General features: G+C 53.6%; 1 protein-coding gene across 5 annotated transcripts in view; it reads right to left on the bottom strand.

Annotated features, from left to right (window-relative positions):
- ARHGEF11 (Rho guanine nucleotide exchange factor 11) overlaps positions 1-21,627 on the bottom strand; it is a 113,457-nt gene that overhangs the window by 13,329 nt on the left and 78,501 nt on the right. For 4 of the 5 annotated variants that reach the window (XM_055137681.1, XM_055137682.1, XM_055137683.1 and 1 more), the window contains 13 exons: positions 18,264-18,383; positions 16,797-16,836; positions 16,352-16,428; positions 15,081-15,218; positions 11,201-11,275; positions 10,927-11,028; positions 9,853-9,951; positions 8,561-8,603; positions 7,224-7,320; positions 6,977-7,099; positions 3,619-3,642; positions 2,610-2,754; positions 2,298-2,394 (listed from right to left, as the gene is read on the bottom strand). In XM_055137681.1, coding sequence (XP_054993656.1) covers positions 2,298-2,394; positions 2,610-2,754; positions 3,619-3,642; positions 6,977-7,099; positions 7,224-7,320; positions 8,561-8,603; positions 9,853-9,951; positions 10,927-11,028; positions 11,201-11,275; positions 15,081-15,218; positions 16,352-16,428; positions 16,797-16,836; positions 18,264-18,383 — 1,180 coding nt within the window. The remainder of the gene's footprint in view (positions 1-2,297; positions 2,395-2,609; positions 2,755-3,618; positions 3,643-6,976; positions 7,100-7,223; positions 7,321-8,560; positions 8,604-9,852; positions 9,952-10,926; positions 11,029-11,200; positions 11,276-15,080; positions 15,219-16,351; positions 16,429-16,796; positions 16,837-18,263; positions 18,384-21,627) is intronic. The other variant, XM_055137685.1, reaches the window with a different exon arrangement.

The following is a 21,627-nucleotide window of genomic DNA, read 5'->3' as shown; positions in this document are numbered from 1 at the left end:
GTCCTATGTCCTGGCAACTTCAATTTCTTTTTTTTTTTTTTCGGGGGGTGGGAGCATACCTGGTGGCACCTGGGGACTACTCCCAGTTCTGGGTCAGGGGCATCATTCCCACTGGGGCTCAGGGACTCAGCCAGACCTCCAGCACTCGATACATGCCCTCAGCCCACTGAGTTCCTCTCTGGCTTATCCTGAGAGCATTAGAACCTCAAACAGAAGCTTGGCTCAAAGAGGTGATGTGTACCCTCTCTCCTGCCGACACAGTGCACTGCCTCCCTGCAGCATTCCTGGTGAGCTCAGAAGATGCTATGGATACACAGTTCAGTGCCTGCGACTGAAGCAGAGCTGACCCCATGCAAGGTGAGCACCTTCTCCTCTGTACTAGCTCTGTGGCCATGGTTCTTCATTACTGAAACGATAGCGCTGGTGAAGTGAGAGTCAAAGCAGGGGGGCGGAGGAGGATGTAAAGCAGGGAAGCGCCCAGGAGGGACGGCGTTGGGCACAGGGTCCCCGAGCACTGCCCTTGCTGCCCTCCTGAAGGAAGAGTCAGAGCAGGTGGAGATGCACAATGAAAAGCACAGGAGATGAAAGAAAGAAAAACACCTCCAAGAAAAAAACTGCTAGTGACCTGGGAGTTACTGGGAAAAAAAAAAAAAGGAAAAACAAAATCTCCTATCCCCTTCAGAGACGAGTTGTTCAGTGTCATTTTAAGAACTGGTGCTGGATATTGTGATGTGTGAGGTCCCCTTGGGGAGAGAGATGCCAGGTTCATGGAGCCCACCAGGGGCAGAGGAGGCGCCTCCGGGCCTTCTGGGAGTGACCTGTGTCCCAGAGCAGCTCTAGCAACCAGATGAAACATGGGAGAAATGGCGAGGAAAAGGAGGGAAAAGGACAGGGCAGAGGTGAGAACGAAAAGGGAAATGGGGAGAGAGGATCTGGGAAATGGAAACCCAATGCTAATGCAAAGAAAAACCCAAAGAAAATGGTCCTTTCCCAGCCGGAAAACCCAGGTATGTGGAAAGCCGTGACTGAGATCTCCAAGCCCACTCAGATCGGGACTAGGCCTCCTCCCCCTAGATCCCCAGTTTTCCAGAAGCTTGGCAGTCACAAACCACAAACCGCCCCCGGTACCATGTAATCTCATCAACGGCCAAGACCCAGAGACTATAAACTAAACCTCCCGGAAAAGAACAACACAATTTCCTGGGCATTATATTCTATCCATAACAAACAATACAAAACAAATTGTCTAGCATTGCCTTTTCGGAAGGTCTGAGTGGTGGTGAGACATGTTGAAATATTGAATGTAACCAAAGTAGAGAGAGAATATGGGGAAATTGTCTGCCACACAGGCAGGGGAAGGGTTGGAATGGGGATGGGGGAGGGGGAATACTGAGGATTTTGGTGGTGGAAAAGGTGCACTGGTGAAGGGATGAGTGTTTGATGATCGTATGACCGAAACTCAAACATGAAAGCTGTGTAACTGTTTCTCACGGTGAATCAAAGAAAGGGGTAGGGGGAAATAGTAAAATAAAATTAACATTTTGAATAAAAAAGAAAAAAAGAAAATGGTCCTTTTACCTTCCACAGGGGACAAGGGATTATGAAATGTTAAAATGAAACAAAACAAAAGTAAACTACAAAAAAGTCAAATTAATGTTCCGAGAGTCAAAATAAAAATCACATCAAGCTGAAAAGTGAAAAGGTGCCAGCAAAGGCCAGGGCTGATCTAGAAGAGTCCCTTCCGTCCTTCCTTCCCCCGAGGTCTCAATTTCAGAAAATGCAGCTTGACCCTAAGGGCCTTCCAGAATCCACCAATATTGGGGTCTTCGGGGCCAGGAGCAATGTCTAGAGACAGCTTGGGGAGTCCAACATTGGGACCAAGTTTTGGGTTACCGAGTGCATCAGTGGGTCCTCTGAGCCCTGAATCTGCTCTGTATCCACCTAACTCTTCTTAACACGGGCACAAGCTCCTCCGGAGCCCTAGAGTTCCTGACATGGGATCCTGCAGCCCAGAGAGCCCTGGGACAGGGGCAAAGAGGCATCAGTGGCGACTAGAGCAACCTCTGCCCTGGGGGTTTCCCAGTGGCAACCTCTGCCACTCCTCCACGGGGCAGCTACCCTCGCCCAGTTCCCACACTCAGGTGCTCCTTTGTGGCATCCCATAAGGCTCCATGGCCCCGAGGTGGTCACCTGTACCTACAAGCTCGCTCCCAAGACATGGGAGGCCCACCTGCCAAAGTGCTGACCTGAGAGGGGCCAAGGTGTCTGCCCGAGGTTGCTGCCCCCCAAACACTCACTGCTCTGGGAAGAGCTCTTGGGTTTCCCAATGTACTTGAGGATGGGGTTTCGCTTCTTGTCCTCCAGGGCATCCTTTTCCTTCTTGGAGTTGCTGCTCTGTTGGGACAAGATACTGGGGTTCGAGGAAGGTCCCAGCACCCAGGCCCCCAAGACTCCTCTAAGCAGAGAGCCAGAGAGGAGTCGCTGCTGGCCCCGAGCCAGTGTGTCTTCCCAGGCTGGGGGAAGGGTGTGACTGCTCCGCATCCAGAAATGTCAGGGTGAGAAAGGCTGCAGAGTGGGGACATAGCAGCAGATGATACGAGCTCAGTCACCTTTTTGGTCTTGGGGAAGAAGGGCAGCCACTTGTCCTTGTCAGGAGCAGACGGGACCTTCTCAGCTGTGCTGGAAGGACGAGCCTCTCGAAGTCGGAGCCCAGCGTGGCTCATGTAGGTGTTGAGGGCGAAGTCCATGGGGGCGCTGTGAGAAGGATGGGTGGGGTGAGCTGGTGAGTCCAAGAGCTGAGTCACATCCCTAAGCTGGATTTCTCCTAACGAGGGGTCGGTGGTCTGTGCGTGCCAGTAAAGTGCAGGCAAACCAGCCCTGAGCAGAGCACCTGGGTGCATGGGGGCCCACGACTAACACACACCAGGAGAGGCACTGGGAAGCGAAGACCTGCTCTCCCTCGGAGAGAGGAAGAGATGGACGGGAGTTGTCAAGGGGCTTCCCACAGCCAGATGAGACTGCCCAGAGCTCTGCGCATGAATCCATTTGGCCCTTAATTCAGCAGATAGATGAGCCACTTTGCTGACTCCGTACGGCAAATGCTTCAGTCCTGGCTTCCCTCTCCTGTGAACCAGACCGCTAGGCCCATCTGCCCCCCTTATTCAGTCTGTGGATGTTCAGGCAAAGCACATTAGCTGCTGGGATATAAGGCACATGAGGAGGGGGCCAGAAACAAGCACAAAAAAAAAAAAATCAACAACACCAAAACCCAAAACAGAACGAAACAATCCAAAAAGGAACAGAGGCCGGGCACCAAGGCACGAGTAAGGGCAGCTCCCTGCGGGAGGGGCCCCGCACATGGGTGGGGCTCGGGCTGCTCCTCTGGGTGTCAGAGAAGGGGTCCAGGCTGGGACTGCTAGGAGTGATGTGGCCAGCTCCCTTCACGCTGGCGGGCAGACCTCCTGTCCCTGGGGTGCTACAGGCACCAGGAAACTGAATGTGGACAATGTGTAGGGTGGCAGGGCAGGGAGACTCCCAGGGACCGGCAGAGCCACGAAACTCCGCATCTCAGTCGCACCCCTTCCTGCCCTGAACCTGGACCACAGCCCCGCCACTCACCTCCGGTCTTCTTCGTATTTGGACCTGGAATAGAAGAGAGGGAGAGATGACACGGACCCCGCAGCAGAGGCACCTGCCTGTACTTGATAGTGAGGACCAAGTATCCTCTGCTGGGGGCAGGGGGAGACCGAGCCAGACTCAATTTCTGGATCCCGGCTCTGAGCAGGTCTGCGCCCTGGTGGGTGAGAGTGTGCGTGCTGTAGGGCAGGAATCAGCCAATTCTTGGCGTGCAGGAACAGGGACAGATTCCTGCTTGCTTTGGACTTGGAAGCTGTTACGGAGGGAGAGAGAGGTTCCTCCTGAGCCACCAGGGTCCATGTTAGGGCGACAAGGCCGCGGGAGAGGAGACGTGAGACGTGAGACCTGACCTGAAAGACACTGCTTTGGAGGAGGCAAATGGTCAAGGCCACGGGATCCGTGAACACGGCTATGGGCTGGGCCCTACGCCAGAGATCTGCACCACCTGATTCTCAAAATAATCCACAAGTGATCAGCTACTCAATCACCATTTACTGAGACAGAAGCTTCACCGCCTTAAGCAGAAGCTGCTGTGAGTGGGTCAATAATGCTAGATTGTTCTAGGGCGTGGACCATCTCAGCCTCCGCTCCTGCAGAGTCCCGCTACTTTCTGACCGAGAAGGAAACGTAGGCTAGAAAGACCTGGGGATTGGCTGAAGTTCAGAGCCTGGCTTTTCTCGCCGCCCCAGGGAGGTCCCACGCCAAGCCCAGCCCAGGCCTGTTTTCAAAGGGCAGATCCAGATATACAGCTGCCTAGAAACCTCTAGATATTAAAAAAACAAACAAACAAAAAACTCTTCTCTCTCTCCCCCTCCTCCCCCCGCCCACCCCATACATATGGGCTGGAGAGATAGTTCAGTGGGTAGGACACTGGCCTTGCATGAGGCTGACCCGAGTTCAATCCCAGCACCCCACGTGGTACCCTCCCTGCCCCCTGCCCATCCCGAGCCAGCTAAGAGTGACCCTGAGTGCACAGATATGAGTTACCCTTGAGCATCACCAGGTAAAAATCCAGAACAGGGGGCCAAAGTGATAGTATAGTAGGTAGGGCTACTTTGCAAGTGGCCGATCCGGGTTCAATCCCCGGCATCCCATAAGGTCCTCTATGTACTGCCAGGAGTAATTCCTGAGTGCAATGTCAGAAGTAACCCCTGAGCATCGCTGGGTGTGGCCCAAAAAGAAAAAAAAAAATCCAGAACATGTCAAAAACTGAGATGGATTTTCTTTTTATTGGTTTCTGGGCCACACCTGGTGGTGCTCAGAGGACCATATGGGGTGGAGGGGGTTGGACGCGGGTCAGCCATGTGCATGGCAAGTGCCTTTCCTGCTGTACTATTGCTCTGGCTTCCTGAGACAAATTTTCTACCCAGGAAAGCTCCTTGAAACCTTCATGCTTGCCAAAAGTAGATAATGGACCAAACATGATGACCTCTCAGTGTCTGTGTTGCAAGCCATAATGCCCCAAAGTATAGAGAGAGTAAGGGGAATATCATCTGCCATGGAGGCAGGAGGAGGGTGGGAAAGGGGGGTATACCCGGGATATTGGTGGTGGGGGATGTGCACTGGTGGAGGGATGGGTGGTTGATCATTGTGTGATTGTAACCCAAACATGAAAGCTTGTAGCTATCTCACGGTAATTCAATAAAATTAAAAAAAGGAAAAAAAGAAACCCTCATGCTTTTGTGAAGCCATGGCATTTTCCTGTCCTTGTGCTGGGAATCTCATCTCAGGCCTCATGCAGGCAAACGCTCAACTGCTGAGGTAGACCCCAGCTAAACTGAGGCTTCTCGTACACTCCAGGCTCAAGTTCTAGGAAATCTTTCTGTTGGCTCTACTGCTGAAACAATTCCCAGGGGCTGAAGAGAGAGTCTAGTGGGCAGGGCACTTGCCTTGCACACAGCGGCCCGGTTTGCTCCCTCCTGAGCCTCTGTTGCTCCCGCTCAGGCCCCAGTGCTAATCTCTCCCCGCCCCAACGGCTCCCTAGTCAGTCACTGGGCACGAGGCTTGGTGTTGTTAACAGCTATAGGCACCGATGCCCAGAGCCTCCACACTCGGTGCTCCATCCACCCGGACCACTCTGCTTTCGGCTGTTCCTCACACGAGTCCAACACGCACCCACTTTGCCTGGCCGTTCCTGCCTGGGATGCTCACCCCTGCTGCCCTCAAGGAGCTCAACTCTGACCTGGTGACTCTCTGGATGGGGCTTATCCTGGTCATTCTATTATCCTGGCAGTCCACTCACCCTGGTGCACTGGCCCCCGCCCTCTGCCGGCACTATTTCCCCCCTCACTTGGGGCTGGAGTGATAGCACAGCGGGTAGGGCGTTTGCCTTGCATGCAGCCAACCCGGGTTCGATTCCCAGCATCCCATATGGTTCCCCTGAGCACTGCCAGGGGTAATTCCTGAGTGCAGAGCCAGGAGTAACCCCTGTGCATCTCCAGGTGTGACCCAAAAAGCAAAAACAAAAACAAAAAACCAAACTATTTCCCCCCTCACCACTTAAAATTCTAGCAAATTTTTGTTTTTTTGGCCACATCTAGTGGTGCTTAGGGATTACTGCTGGTGGAGCTTGGGTGTCCAGATGGGGCAAGGCACAAGCTTTAACAAAGAGCCACAACACAGGCACATAGTTCATGCAATTTGCCATACTCTGCTTTCTCTTACTATTGTTAACACAAACTCCCCAAGAGCCGTCTGGGTTACGAATGCACCCCAGTGCCTACAACAGTGCTCATCACACCGCAAGGACTCCACGACTGACGGCCGAGTTCAGATATCTGCTGAGGCACTGAAGGTCTAGTCCGACTTCCGTCCTAAGAGATGAGACTGGGTCACACCTACTTAGGGGAGAAGCAGTGCTGGGGCAAGCCCACCCGCAAGCCTGCAAGTAGCCCTACAACATCGTCACTTCAGAAAATGAGGCTGGGAAATAGTCTGAGCAGACGTGCCGAGAGAGGCCCATGTCTGAGGTCACCAGAACTATCGTGTCAGTCTCCCGTCAGTCCTCTCTGCCTCCTGAAGCTTTGGCCACTGGAGATGCATGATGTGGCCCTCGTGTTCCCGTCAGGAACAATTGTAGAGGCAGGAAGGGAGAAGGATCAGGAGGGTGAGGAGGGCAAGACACTGTCTCTCACTAAGTTCCTAGCCAAAGGTTCACTGTAGACCACCTGATTAGCCACGGGAGTCCTAGGATACACACTGGAAGGCAGGACCCATCTGCCTCCAGGGGGGAGAACCAGGCCAGAAGTGGACAGGTAGTAGAAGACACTGAGAAACGCACCCCACAGCCCTGTCAGTGTGCGAGCTTGTGGAGCGGGCAGGGGAGGGGCTGGACACTCACAGAATATCTCCCAGGGCGGCCAGCTGCTTCTCGGCCACGTGGCGCTCTCGGAGGGGGTCCCCGTCCAGCTCCAGCAGGTCGTTCTCACCGTACAGACTGCCCAGCCCCAGAGTGCGCTTTGTTCTGAAACATTGAGAACCTGATATACACAGAGGCTCTCGGGCAGCCCAGGAAAGTGCAGCCGGCGCACCCAGAACCACAGACCCCGCAGTGTGGGGGACCAGCCGGACACCAGGGGGTGGGTAACCTGTAGTCGAGGATCTGCTCCTGGATCTCCGGCATGGCTGCCTCTTGGGCGTCATAGAAAAAGGCTCGCGCGTCCTCACCACTGCGCAGGCGCAAATCTGTGTGGGTAGCAAAGAGAAGACAGAGATGGGGGAGTACCAGGGGGGTGGCTGGAGCATCAGCAGTTCAGCTCTGATGGCTGGGCAAGGGGGCTGGTTTTCTGGCCCCCTTTTAGCTAAAGAAGGTGGGTCCCCCAGGTCCTTCCTGAATGCAGGACCCCAAGGCAGGGACAACTAAACCTACTTCCGATGTTCTACGCTTCACGAAGGGTGAAAATGGTAAAGCTCTTGTCACTGTGTCCTGCATATGCTACCTCGGACTGCCTTCTCCTCCTGCCCCAGAGCAGCTCACAGGCTGGGAAAGGCCTCAGCTCTCGAGAGAAGCCGGGGGCTGTCCTGTCCTGCACTGGGGTGCCTGAGTGTGGTTGGCTCCCTAATGCTCTGCCCAAGTTCCCTGTGCTGTGTGTTTGGCCTTCCTGGCCCTTGGGCTGACAGCCGTGAGCATCTCCTCTAGACCGCTGCCTGGGGCCCCTTCTCAGTAGACCTCCTCTTTCCGTAACCTCCCTCAGCTCCCCCATTCAGACCCAAGATGGAGACAGGGTCCGAGAAAGCCCTGAGAACTCAGGGTCGTCCAAGTGAGATTAAAGGCCCTGGGTTCGGTAGTTCTCACTTATTTTAGTTTTGGGGGTCACATCTGGCAGTGTGCAGGAGCTACTCCTGGCATGCTGCCCAGGGCACCATACCCAGTGTCAGAAATCAAACCCAGGGGCTGGAGTGATAGCATAGCGGGTAGGGCGTTTGCCTTTATGCGGCTGACCCGGGTTCGATTCCCAGCATCCCATATGGTCCCCTGAGCACCGCCAGGGGTAACCCCTGAGTGCAGAGCCAGGAGTAACCCCTGCCCTGTGCATCGCTGGGTGTGACCCAAAGAGCAGAAAATAGAAATCAAACCCAGGGCTTGATTGGAAATCAGACCTGGGACCTCCTGCATGCATAGCCTGTGGACCAAGCTCTCTGGTCCAGTTTTGTAGCTTTAGGAAAGTTACCCAGGGGATTCTGACTGTCAACTGGATGAGGAACCGCCAGTCAAGTCTCCAGATGAGCAGGCTGAGGGCCAAGTGAAGGTGGGTTGGCAGAATGAGCCCATGCGGTAGCATAAGAGTTGTCCCTCTCCTCCCCCCAGCTTGTTCATGCTTAAAAAGACTTCTGAAGGAATTCCCCAAATACAGGGACTATGTCCCCTCTGTCCTTGGAACTTTCTGAGGACCAAGGACAAGATGGAACCAATGAGCCAACTCACCGATTTCAGCCTGCAACATCTCTGGGACCTTCACTCTCAGAGGCTGCAACACAGAGGTCAAGGTGGTTAGAGTGACGCTGGAGGAGGCAGAGACATGCGCTGGGACAGGGCCCCCTCCCCTGCAGAGTGGGCTGGGGTGCCCGATGAATGAACTCTGTAGCCAAGCCTGTGCTCTTGGGCATCAGGGCACTTGAAACAGATGTTCCCCAGAGTGGGTGGGTGCTAACCGAGTAGGTGAGGTTAGAGTTGGCCCTTCCCCTTATTCCCCCCCCCCCCGCACCCCCTTTTAAAATTTATTTATTTATTTTTCCCCCTTACTTTTTTTTTTTGTTTGCTTGTTTTGGGTCACGTCTGGTGATATTCAGGGGTTACTACTGGCAGTGCTCAGGGGACCACCTGGGGTGCCAGGGATCAAACCCAGATGGCTGAATGCAAGGCAAGTGCCTTACTTGCTGTACAAATGCTCTGACCGACCTCCCCTTACTTCTAAGGGAAAATGGAGCCATCTAGGTGACACAGGGTCTGACGGACAGCTTTCTTCTTTTTTGGGGGTGTGGGGGAGCAGTGAAGTGGGTCAGGCCACATCCAGCACTGTTTAAGGGCAACACTAGACTCTGTGCTCAGAGAGCATTATTATTATTTTTTAAACTGAATCACCATGAATTACAAAGTTACAGTTACTCATGACTGAGTTCCAGGTGTACAATGTTCCAACACCAGTCCCTCCACCAGTGTTCACTTCCATCCACCAATGTTACCACGATCATTCCTCAGGGTGCTCGGGATTGAACCTGGGTCAGCCCTGTGAGCAAGGCACCCAGGCCTTACGCCTAGTACTGTCTCTTCAGCATGCAACTTTCTTCTTTTGTTGACTCACACTCTGGTGCTTAGGGGACCCTGTAGTGCTGGGAGTTGAACTTGGGCTCCTGCATGCAAAACCCGTGCTCGGCCCTCCTGAGCTGGCCCTCTGGCCCCAGTCCAACCATCTTACTCAAGAACTCACTGGGGCAAATGGCAGACTCCTATACTGTTTGGGAGGAGGGGCCCTCCCAGGAGGTGCTCGGGACATTCGGGGACAACTCCCAGAGGTACCTGGCCTGCCCATGCAGTCAGTGCTTGAGCTGGGGATAAGGCGTGGCTTGGGCAGCAGCGCTTGGGCCAGCCGGGCCTACTGCGGCGGTGCTCGGGGGAGCACGAGGTACCTGGGATCTATCTAACTCAGCCGCCAGGCCTCCAAGAGGATCAAAGAAAATATACCTGTATATATTCAATCCAATGTGTGATGGTCTTACCGCGTTTTTCTCTAGGAAAATATTCCAGATGTCCCTCCCCAAGCTTCGCGACTCCTTGGGGTTTGTCTGCTGATAAACTTCTGCACACAAGTAAAAAAGCTAAGAGGAGACGAAAGGGGTTAGAGTGGTTGCTGCTCTTCCGCAGCGATTTCCCCTCCCAGCCCGGCATGGGAACAAGCAGCAGCGTCAAGGCCTGACTGTGCTTCTGACACCTGCTGGGGAGAATGCAGCGTCTGCCTCCACTGGGAAAGACGCTAACCATCCCACAGGCTCACGGCCACACCCGTGACAGATAATCCTGCACCCAAAATGTCAGTGCTAGGGCGAGTGTCTCAGAAGTGGGTACTTCAAGGACCCCCAGCCCTGCGCTCCCACATACCCCCACACCCACACACTTTCAACAGTCTAGCGTTTTCTACTTTTTTTTTTTTTAAATACATTGTTCTCTAGGTCCCCATTTTATTTCTCTTTGTGACAAGCATAGTTTTCAATCAGGAAAGCTTCTGAGGCAGCAGAACAAATACCTGTGGATACTGATTCTGGCTTTTTTAAGAGCAGTATCCTGAGAAGGGAAAACCGGCCCCTGAAGAACAAACCCCGCTTTCTCCTTCCTCTCCCTTCCCGTCCAAGGGGCAGGCCGGCCGCCAGCTCTAAGTTATATCCCTCGGTAGACTGGCCTCTGTTCCCCAAATCCCTTCTGTCATCACCTGCAGACCTAACACCCTTCAGTGCTTTGTCCTCTGGGAAGCTCTCTGTAGTAACGTAGTATTCTGCCACTCTCCCAGCTACCCAGTCAGTCTGCATCTACGTCATTCACAAGCTTGAGAAAGTCCCTCTCTGAGCTGAGGAGGGATCCCTTTCCTGGCCTGGCTCTTCCTGCTCCTCGTCTGACCGCAGCAATTAGCAGGAAGATCCCTCTTACACCCAGATGACACCTTTTCTATTCTGTCTGTCGGAGACAACTGCCCAGAGTCCCTGCAGCTGCCTTCCACTGTCCAGCGAGCAAGGCTGGATGCTGGAGCTCCTCCCTGCTGGCCTCAAGTGGACACTCAATCCAGACCGACACAGACTCACCAGCGGGCTGGGGTCAGCTTGAGAGAAGATGTACCGCAGGAAGACACCCAAGTGAGCTGGCCGGGATTTAAGTTTCTCAAGATCCTGGAATATGATGTCACTCTGGAAGGCAGAAGAACAGGCACGGCTGAGGGCACAGAGGGAGCGTCCTGCCTGCTGTGGCCTGGGTCCCATGGCACTGCCTCTTAGGGCTCACCAGTGGTGGCCACAGTCCCATCTCCCCAACAACGGTGGTGAGAAAGATGACAAGGGAAGAAAACCAGGAAGCCGTTACCTCGTTGTTGAAATAGCCCGGGTCATAATCTTCTTCTGGGCCAATGATTAAGGGCTTTGGGCTCTGCTCTGCACCCTGGGGAGAGAGGTCAGGTCAGAGGGGAGAGGCTGGTGGGCTTCGGCAGTGCTTCAGAGTGGCTCCCCCTGATCTGGAGCCACACGGGCGTGCTGACACTCTGCCCACTGGGCATCTCCAAGAACAGAAATGGGGACTGTGGCTGCCGGAAGCCAGCACTTCTGGGTGGGGCAGAGGAGCCCGCTCACAGGGACGCGGGTAAGAAGTAAGAGAGTGTGTCTCTTCCTGTTTGCGAAAGTTCTGGGAGTGTCAGCTGACAGTGCAACATCTCACCACCCCTGCTGGTCTTTGGAGCTGGGGTGTCCACGCCTACACGCACTCCTCAGCCCAGTGCCGGCCACCCGGTGCTTCCTACGGGGGGCCCGGCAGCCTGGCCTCCATGGGAGGAGCCCAGAAGCCCAGCTCTGTCTCTCTGAGCAAAATGAGCGATGCTTCTCCAACCCCTCTATCCCACTGCTGCCCACTAGAGTCCTTTCCCTTCCCCGGGCATGGGTTTTATGAGCCCCCAACCCTGACTGACAGGCATGGACCTGGCGGGGGGACGGTTTTGCTCTGCCCTGACTAGTCGGATGCTTCTCTGGACAAGGTTTCTCCTAAGGGCACCTGAGCTTTCCAAGTGTGGCCACGAGCTTCTGTCCCACGGCATCCTACGACTTCCTCTCTCTCCAGGTGCTTTTCCCCACACCCTCTCACTTGGTTCTATTTTGAGATTTTTTTTTTCTTTTTGGGTCACACCCGGCGATGCACAGGGGTTACTCCTGGTTCTTCACTCAGGAATTACTACTGGTGGTGCTCAGGGGACCATATGGGATGCTGGGATTCGAACCCGGGTCGGCTGCGTGCAAGGCAAATGCCCTACCCGCTGTGTTATCGCTCCAGCCCCTTATTTTGAGATTTTATGCCCAGAATCACTGAGTCACAGAATGAGAAAGACCCAGAAGGCATCAGACTCCAACATTTACTTAAATATCTGGTCCAGAGTGACAGAACCAGGCCCTGTGTGCTGGGTCTATATTGCTCAGACACGGCGGAGGGCTCCTCTCTTTCAAGACACCCCACTTGCTGAATCAATCTCTCCCCCTCCCCCTCCCCCTCCCCTCCCCCTCCCTCCCTCCCTCCCTCCCTCCCTCCCTCCCTCCCTCCCTCCCTCCCTCCCTCCCTCCCTCTCTGTCTCTCTCCTCCCTCTGGCCACACTCTCTTCATCTTCATCTTTTGAGATCAAGGAACCCCGAGGAGGCTGGATCACCAGCTCTTTTTAGTTCTCTGGTGAAGCTTGAAAGCACTAGGTTATTGCTTAATTAAGAATGACTTAAAAAAAACATAAAGTCTTTACAAATACATTGCTTTACTAGTTAGAAAGCAGAATATGGGGTGAGTGGGCGAGATCACATGTTTTATTTAGCATCACTAGAGAGTGATCCCTGAGCACTGAGCCAGAAGTTGGTCCTAAGCACTGTTCAGGTGTGGCTCCCCAGCCCTCCAAAACAAACAAACAAACAAACAAACAAACAAACAAACAAACAAACAAAACAGGGCTGGGGAGATAGTACAGCGGGTAGGATACTTGCTATACATGTGGCCAACTAAGATTCAATCCCCAGCACCCTATATGGGCCCCTGATGCCTGCCAGGAGTAAGCCCTGATACTGCTGAGCGTGACCCCCCTTCTTCCCAGATAAGTCCCACAGGAAAAAAAACCAACCAAATAAACATAAAAACCCAACCCAACAGCAAAAAATCAGATTCAAAGGAGGAAATGAAGAACACTGTTTAGCCATCTGAAGGCAAACCTCCCTTAAGAACAAGATGTGGGCCCAGGGGAACGGCGTGGCGAAGGCATGGTTGTGAGTTCAAACCCCCAGAGCCCCACGTATGCGGAGCATGATCCTGGCTGCTTGGCAATTTGCACTTCCTGGTGTGTGAAGGCACCAGAGAGGTGTGTGGCCTGGCGAGCACTGCAACTAAACAGATGCATGAGTGCATGGCGAGGGAGCGGGACCCCTGTCAGCACGAGTGTGAGCACTCCAGAACACATTCGAGCCCTGTGAGTAGAGCATGAGCCCCAGCGAGCATGAGTGCCAGAACTGCAGGCATTTGGGAGTCCTGAGGTGAAAGAGCAGCGCAGGCTGTGTGTGTGGCCCCCGAGCCACTGCATCAGTAATGAAGGGAGGGGGCTGGAGTGATAGGACAGCGGGTAGGGCGTTTGCCTTGCACGCCGCTGACCCGGGTTCAGTCCCCGGCATCCCATATAGTCTCCCAAGCACCACCAGAAGTAATTCCTGAGTGCAGAGCCAGGAGGAACCCCTGAGCATTGTCAGATGTGACCCAAAAAAGAAAACAAAAAACAAAAACCAAAATAACAATGAAGGTATGGGGTCCCGGAGGGTGCGGAAAACCCAGGAAGTCACTGACAGAATAGGACACAAAGCTGGAGTTACTGCTGCAGGGCTGCTAGGGGTAGGGGAGAGCTGAGGGGGGTGAGGGGGTTGCATGGGGCAGAGAGAGGAGGTTCCCGGCCAGCAGCAGAACAGCAGAGTCCCTGGGCTTTTTTTTTTTTTTTTTTTTTGGTTTTTGGGTCACACCCGGCGATGCACAGGGGTTACTCCTGGCTCTTCACTCAGGAATTACCCCTGGCGGTGCTCAGGGGACCATATGGGACGCTGGGATTAGAACCCGGGTCGGCCGCGTGCAAGGCAAACGCCCTACCCGCTGTGCTATCGCTCCAGCCCCCTGGGCTGTTCTTGGCCTCAATTTTCTCACTTGACAAACTATCTGCTGCTTTTCTGGATTGTGAGAATTAACTGAGATTTTCCCTAAGCACAGTTCCCGGGGCACTAGATATTTCAATGCCTGTTAGCTCTATATTCCTTGCAAGATCTGTAAGTAATTAAGTCTTGTTCTATGGGTAAAATGACAAAACAAAAACCCCACACACAAAACCACTCAAAAAAAACCCCAAAGTAACTTTTTTTTTTTTCCTTTGAGGGTCACACCTGGCGATGCATAGGGGTTACTCCTGTCTCTGCACTCAGGAATTACTCCTGGTGGTGCTTGGGGGACCATATGGAATGCTGGGAATCGAACCTGGGTTGGTGGCATGCAAGGCAAATGCCCTACCTGCTGTGCTATTGCTCCAGCCCCACAAAGTAACATTACACAGTTGGCTTAGATTTGAGAAAAAAGTCATTATGGTGGTAGGAGAATTTTAAGGAGCACTTTTCTATGACTAAGGGAGCTCTCTGTAGTTCCTGTATCAGGCAGAGACCTAGCTTGTGAGTGACAGAGGCAGGTAACTTCCGAGCTCTAAGGCAAAGCCCAGATCCTCTGTAAGCTTCCTGCACAGCGCCTGGACCTGCCCTGCTGGAAGTGTTAATGACCTCTCCTGCCCAGTGAGCGATGATACTCAAACAGGATATGCAGGGCCTGAGGGCTAGAGGAAGCTGGTCAGGAGAGAACTACAGTGCTGCTAGGTGTGGAGTACTAAGACTTGGCTTAAGAGAACTCTGCTAAAGTGAGAAACTGCAGAAGGGAAACGTGGAGTGGACACGGAGAAATACAGAACAGACCCTGCAGATGCGGCTCGATGGAGCAGCTCGATGGAGCAGCTCGCAGTGCCATGGATGTCACCTCTGCCCAGCAGCTGGCGAAAACCGCATGGCCTCACTTTGGGGTAGCTGCTTACACCTTGTGCTCCTTTTCCTATTTGTGCTCTGGGCGTCTGGCGCAAAACAAGTTCAGCTGCTGCTTTCCAGTGCAGTGGCTCTGGGCCAGAGCAAAAAACTGCAGCTGGCTCCCGCTTACCCACCTGGTCGCTGGCATGGGGGGCAGGCACATCTGAGCCCTGCCGCCGGTGGTGCTGGGCCACCCGGGCCATGATCACGGGGGATGTCCGGGGGCTGTCCAGCCCGGGGTCTGACAGGACTGAGTTCCGATTCATCAAGGTCTAAAGGGAACAGAGAGGTTCATGAGAAAGAAACTCATCCAGAGTGCTCGGTCTGCCGGCCAGTGACAGCCACACTCAGTTCGCATGGAACCTGGCACTTCTCAATGCCCAGAGCCATCCTGAGCCCACTCTTCTCACAACAGCCCTGAGAGGTCAATAGTTACTCCCCCCACTTTGCACATGAGGACAAACTGGGAAAGGTGACGGGCTCCGCGGGAAGATGGGACAGCTAAGAATGTGGCATTGCCTGGGCTCAGCACAGCGCGCTGCAGCCTCCTGGATGTCCAGCCCTGAAATAATGACCCTAGCGTCCCCCACCCCCTGCACCCTGGGAAACTTTCCTACAGAGGGACCCTTCCATTGACATTCATCATCACTCCTTGAACAACACAATGAACTACTGTGTAAGCTAGATTTTAACTACTTAGTCACAAATATAATTAACCTGGCTAATATTTTGTTATTGTTCCTTCTTTCAGGGATTGTTTTTTCTGGACTCTCATTCTTTCCCCCCCTCCCTTACCTTTCCCCCCTCTCTTCCCCCCCCCCCACCGCACGTCCCTCCTGGCTCTGCACTCAGGAATTACTTTTGGTAGTGGTCAGGGGGCCATATGGGATGCCAGGGATTGAATCCGGGTCAGCTGCGTGCAAGGCAGGTGCCCTACCCACTGTGCCATTGCTCTGGCCCACCATGGTTCATTTTCTGTATCTGTAATTTATTCACGTAAATGGAGAACAACTGGAAGAGAGATCCTTCTTTCGCCACTATAGAAAAGATGAGAAGTTCAAATACAAAAAGCCAAGAGGCACAGGGCAAGGGACTGATTAGTGCAGAGTCCGCATTCAGACAGGCCTGTGTGGCCCGGAAGAAGCATGTCCCAAAGGCTCTCAAGGCTCCCTTGTGGCCGGGGTGTGCAACCATCCAGGTGCCGCCTCAAGACCTGACTCTAAGGACGACCTGAGGTGCCAGTGCAGGAGCCAGTGGGTCTCTGTAAGCAGCAGTTAGCCGGGAGCCCGGTTTCGGAACCCAGAAGGCAGTGACTAGACTCTTGCCCACAGACGGCAGGCGGAGGCCACGGTTGCACCTGGCAAATACGCAGATTGTCTGTGGGGTTTGCCCTGCCAGCACTCACCTCAGTGAGGGAAGGAAAGCGCTCGGTCCCGGAGTCCAGGCCACTATCCCCCTCCTGGGAGTCCAGGGAGAGTCGGCCTGAGGAGGAAACAGCATACACTTGGGAAGGTACTGAGACCCACGGGCATGAAGAACCGTGACTCAGGGCACCTCTAACTCACCCTAACTCCCCTCTAGCTCCTGTCCGTCTCCTCCTCTGGGCCCTCAGTGCCAGGTGGTGTGGGCGCCATCACCCCACCTACCCCTCTCCCGACTCAGCGCACTGGTTCCATGCTTACTCCTACTGACTCAGAGGTGCCCGATTTACCTGGGCGTGCCAGGCCTTCCTCTACTCCACAGAGGGCGGGTACAGATCATCGTCCTCTCCCGAGTCTACCTCTTGGGGAGGGGACAGGACGGAAGAAACCCAGACAGAGCTACAGCAGCACGAAAGAACGGGAACGTACCTTCTCTCTGGCTGGTATCACCATACAGAGGAATGACATCCTAAAAAAAAAGAAAAAGTCCAGAGGGTGGGAAAAACAGCAGGAAACTCTCCCCAATGCTCTCCCTCTTCCAACTGACCCCTCTCCTGTCTTAGCAGCTGTGGCCTCTTTGGCACCATCGCCTGGAAAATGTGGCTCTAGAAGTGCTACCCTTTGGTGTCCCACGGGAGGGGCACAGAGAGGCCCGGCGGTGAGAGGGTGCTGTTCCAGCAGGACAACTGCAGAGTCCGTGGGGTCAGTGCCCTGGTGGAGACCACCTGTGGCCGAGGGCTGGATGGAGGAAAGAAGCTCCTTCTAGTAGAAGAGAAAGCTCCAGCAGGCGGCTGGGGGAGGGTGGCGCGGGCCACGGGGGCTGGCTGAGGGCTGATGACTAGTCAGCACAGACGCACCTGCTGCCGGGACTCGCTCTTCCTAAAGGCCACACTTCCAACCGCCACTTAGTCTTCAACAACTTTGAGGGAGCAGGGCACTCCCACGTCACAACTGAGGCGTCACGCCCGGAGAGCCTGAGCGATGCCAAGCGACACAGCAGGGAAACGCGCGCGCCAGGGCCGACAGACTCCAAGCCCAATCTCTACCCCACAAGCAGTTGGCACCTGGATGCTCAGAGCGGCAGCAGCCCCACCCAAGCCCGCTGCTGAGGATACTTCCACCCTCTGTCACCCCATCAAAGGCACAGAACCCCGCACCTCTGAGGGACCTGGAGCTCTGAGCACCGGCCGAGTATCAGAGTGACGGAGTGACTCCAGAAGGTCCGAGTCCTGTCACCCATGGGACCCTGAGCAGTTCTTCAGAAAGGAAACCACGTGACTCATTAGCCCGCGTTTCCTAGACATTTCTGATCAGGCTATTCTAAAAAAGAAAGTAGACAATCCTGAAATAACTTCTACTGGCTTTGGCAAATACTAATTCTTAGAGCCCTTCGAGTTTCTGGAGTTACTTAACTGCCCAGAGAACTAAGGCCTGATGGAGATAAGGCAGCCACAAGGACAAAGTCCCTCCTGGAAGAGATAAAGCGCTGCGCTCTCCCGCATGATCTGCAGGGCCGTCAGCTGCGGGGCCTTAACCTGGGCTGACTACACGAGGGATGGGAGACAGAAAAAGCTACCAGATGAGGACCGAGAAAACATATATAAAACCGCATGTCAGTGAGAAGGAAAACACCCAGGAGGAAGTGGGTAAAGAGGAGACTAAAGCCAACAGTCAGATGCATTCCACACTTCTCTCTTCCCACTGCAACTGGAAGCCCTCGGAGGGCAGGAAATTGACCTTTCCTTTCTCTTTCTGGACAGGGGTCGGGCTGGCAATCTATCCCTTTGGGGCTGTACTGGCTGACTCGGTTTCTCTGTAAAACACTAACCATTTGCTAGCCGGTGTGCCCCCAGGCACTGCTCTGGGGTGCATGGAGCTGTGGCTGGCATCACTCACCACTAAGCCACCTGTCTCCTGCTGGATCTTCAGCTGTAATTGGGACACTCGCCTCCGGGCACCTTCAATCTGCTCTTCCAGCAGGCTGGCGGGGTTCCGGTTATACACCTCACAGAAATGCTGGGGTGTGCGGGGTGGGGGGAGGGAGAAGGCAGAAGGGCTGGTTAGTAGAGAGCAGGTGACAGACAACTCGAAGGTGGGAAGAACAGGCAGCTGCCCCCAAACTCAAAGGTCAGAGAGGTGGGTCCTGCCTTGAGCAGATGCACGGTTCACCACTGTGTAGCAGCACAGAGAGGTGTCAATGGAGGAAGCAGGACGCAGGAGGGGACCGGAGGAAGACACAGGGAGAGGCCTGTCCTGACGAGACCTGGCCTGCCCTGACTCAGGCACTCAAGTGCTTGAGATTGAGGGGGCCTGTCCAGACCACCGCAAAATAAGCACCAAAGAGGAAGCGAACTCATGCAAGAGGCGCCCGGGACAAGAGGATCAAGCCTGACTCAGGAGCCCAGCACCTCCTTCCCTGGGCCAGGCCCAGCCTGTGTGTACAGACCCCTGAGGGTGTTCCGCCTGTGAGCTGGGGAGACCAGAGCAAGCGCCACACTCCTGGTGGGTAAGATGGGGGTGCTGGTACCTGCCTCCTGGGATGGCTGTGAGACCCGGAAGCGATTATGAACCCTCCGATTATCGCCCCACACACGGCAGCTATTGTTCGAGTACAGAAGGAAGCGCTTACTAAAGCTGGCTGGTTAATAGTTAAATAAAGGTTGCCGCAGATATTATGGCAGTTCCTCTGGGGCCTCAGAGCTACCTGACAACCTTCCGTTCAAACTCCTCACCCTGAGTGTTAAATCTCTTCCGAGTCTAGCAAGTCCCTAATCCTTCCCCCGGTCTGGCAGGAGCACCATCTGGTAAGAACTTTCCCAACTTGGCTCTCCCTTGCGGACTCACTCAACCTATTCTGGGGGAAAGGCCACACCTGGCGGTGCTCAGGGCTCACTCCTGGTGGGCTTGGGGGACCACATGGGGTGCTGGGACTCAAACCCAGCCTGGCTACATGCAAGGCAAATCCCCTACCCACTGTACTGTAGCTCTAGTTCCAACGGCTCCGTTTTTCACAGGGTTAACATCCCAACTCTCTGTGGCTCATTTCGGCAGATGTGTCTCTTCTCTGGTGGCTCCTTCCCCTCACCCATCCCCCTCCTTCAACACCCCTTTCCTGTCTTAAAAACCACCGCCACCACAAACCCTCCCCGTCAACTCTGATTATTCTTCAAGCTGCTTTTCTCCCTCCTTTCAGGGTTTGCCTTCCAGCCACTCCGTAGCAGACACAACAGCGTTCCTCCCCCTTCTTCAGAGACCAAAATGACCTCACGGCCGAGCCCAATGGTCGCTTCTGAGCCTCAACTCTCCAGACTTTCTCAACGTCCTCCTCAAGATGGCCTCCGATTTCCTCACTCTTCACAGGCGTGGGTCTCACGGCTGGCCTCCCTCCAACCGTGGCCGGCTTCCCACTCCTCTCTTAATAAGCAAAATTCACCTCCACACACCCTCCAGAGAGCTGGTACATGCCTGGCCTCGAGCCAGCTGGTGCCACAGCTAGATGGCGAGAAGAGGCGCAGTTCATCCCTTAAGGAGTTTTGCCCGAAAGGGAGAAAGATAAAGCGCAAACACAGTGACGGTGGCGTGGGGCTGCCGTTCTCCACTCTATTTGCTTCTAGCCCTGAGAAGTATTGTCTGGTCGTCAGTTTCTTTTTAAAAATTTTGTTTTAGTTACCATGGTTTATAATACTACCAATCACAGGATTTCATGCAGACGATGTTCCAACGCTACACCTCTTACCCGAGTGTCCACTTCTTTCTGCTCTCACCTCAGGGGCCTGCTCCCCCACCCCTGCCCCTAGGGGCATCCCTGACTCCATCTCCCTACCATGGCAAGCTCAGTTCCATAGACCAGTTCAGATTCTGTTGCTTTGGGCTACTTGCCATGTGGGCCACTAAGCTCAGTTCTAAGTAATGTGAGAAGTGTCCATATTGTTTTCCCAAAGAGCTGAACCAGCAGTTATCCCACCAGCAGTGGACAGGGTACATTTCCTCACACGTTCACACCAACACTGGCTGTTGTGTCCCCTGTGATGTGCGTGAGTCTCAGTGCTGTGAGGTGGTATCTCACTGTTGTCTCGATTAGCCTTTCTCTAAGTGATGCAGTACATTTTCCCCCATATACCTACTGGCTATCTATATATCCTCTCCGAGGAAGTTTCTGTTGGGTCTTCAGTTTCAACTACCACTTTCATGCCCAGGAGAACCAAACATATTTCCATTCAGGCTTTTCTCCTGTGTCAGCTCCATGGTCTCCTTATGAATGCCCCATTTTTTAACTTTTTAATTTTTATTAGTGAGTCACCTCGGGGTACAATTACAAACTTATGAACTTTTGTCTTTGCATTTCAGTCATACAGTAATTGTTTACCCATCCCTCCACCAGTGCCCATTCTCCTCCACCAATGTTCCCAGTATCCCTCTCACCACCCCCACCCCGGCTCCCACCACCCCACCCCGCCTTTGCATTCCCTTTTGTTCTCTCTCCTCCCATTGGCTCTTTAATCTCAGTGCCCCCCACTTCAACCACCGTAAATGGAGGTGGGCACAATCAGTAGAAAGGGGAGCAAAGAGCGGGGCTGGAGTAATACACAGCAGGTAGGGTGTTTGCCTTGCACGCTGCGGACCCGAGTTCGATTCGCAGCACCCCATATGGTCCTCTGAGCACCGCCAGGGGTAATTCCTGAGTGCAGAGCCAGGAGTGACTCCTGTGCCTCAAAAAAAAAAAAAAAAAAAAAAGAAAGAAAGAAAAAAAGAAAGGGGAGCAAAGAAGCCTACCTAGGGGGTAGAGATATCTCTATCCAGTATATTGATCTGCATGGCAATTACCCGAATCATATTTAAGTCAAAGATTAACTGAGTTATACTCTGAGTATTTTTCTATACTTGTATTCTGTGTTCATACTATTGTATGTATATTATGCCTCAATTAAGAAAAGAAAAAAGCTAAAGAAAAAAACCAAAAACCAAAAAACAATCAATGCTCCCAAAACTGACCTGCATGTCTTCCTCTCAAACCCTGTCCACCCTTTGTCCTGCTGCACGATTCTTATTATTTGTCCAGGCTCCCCAAACTTGAAGCTATCTTTCATTATCTCTCCTACCTGTACCTCCCCCTTCCAGCTACATGTTTTACTGATGGTATCTGAGATAATGCCCACTGCCATCCCCCTCTTTCTTGTCCTATTTCTACTTCTCCCATCATCATTTTTCAAAGACAATAGCAATCTCCTAATCTGGTTTCCTTGTTGTCGATTTACTTAAC

Source organism: Sorex araneus, chromosome 5 (genome assembly GCF_027595985.1).
Source record: "Sorex araneus isolate mSorAra2 chromosome 5, mSorAra2.pri, whole genome shotgun sequence".
Classification (NCBI taxonomy): Eukaryota; Metazoa; Chordata; class Mammalia; order Eulipotyphla; family Soricidae; genus Sorex; species Sorex araneus.
Note: the sequence above shows the minus strand (reverse complement) of the source record. Positions and strands in the feature narration are given on the sequence as shown.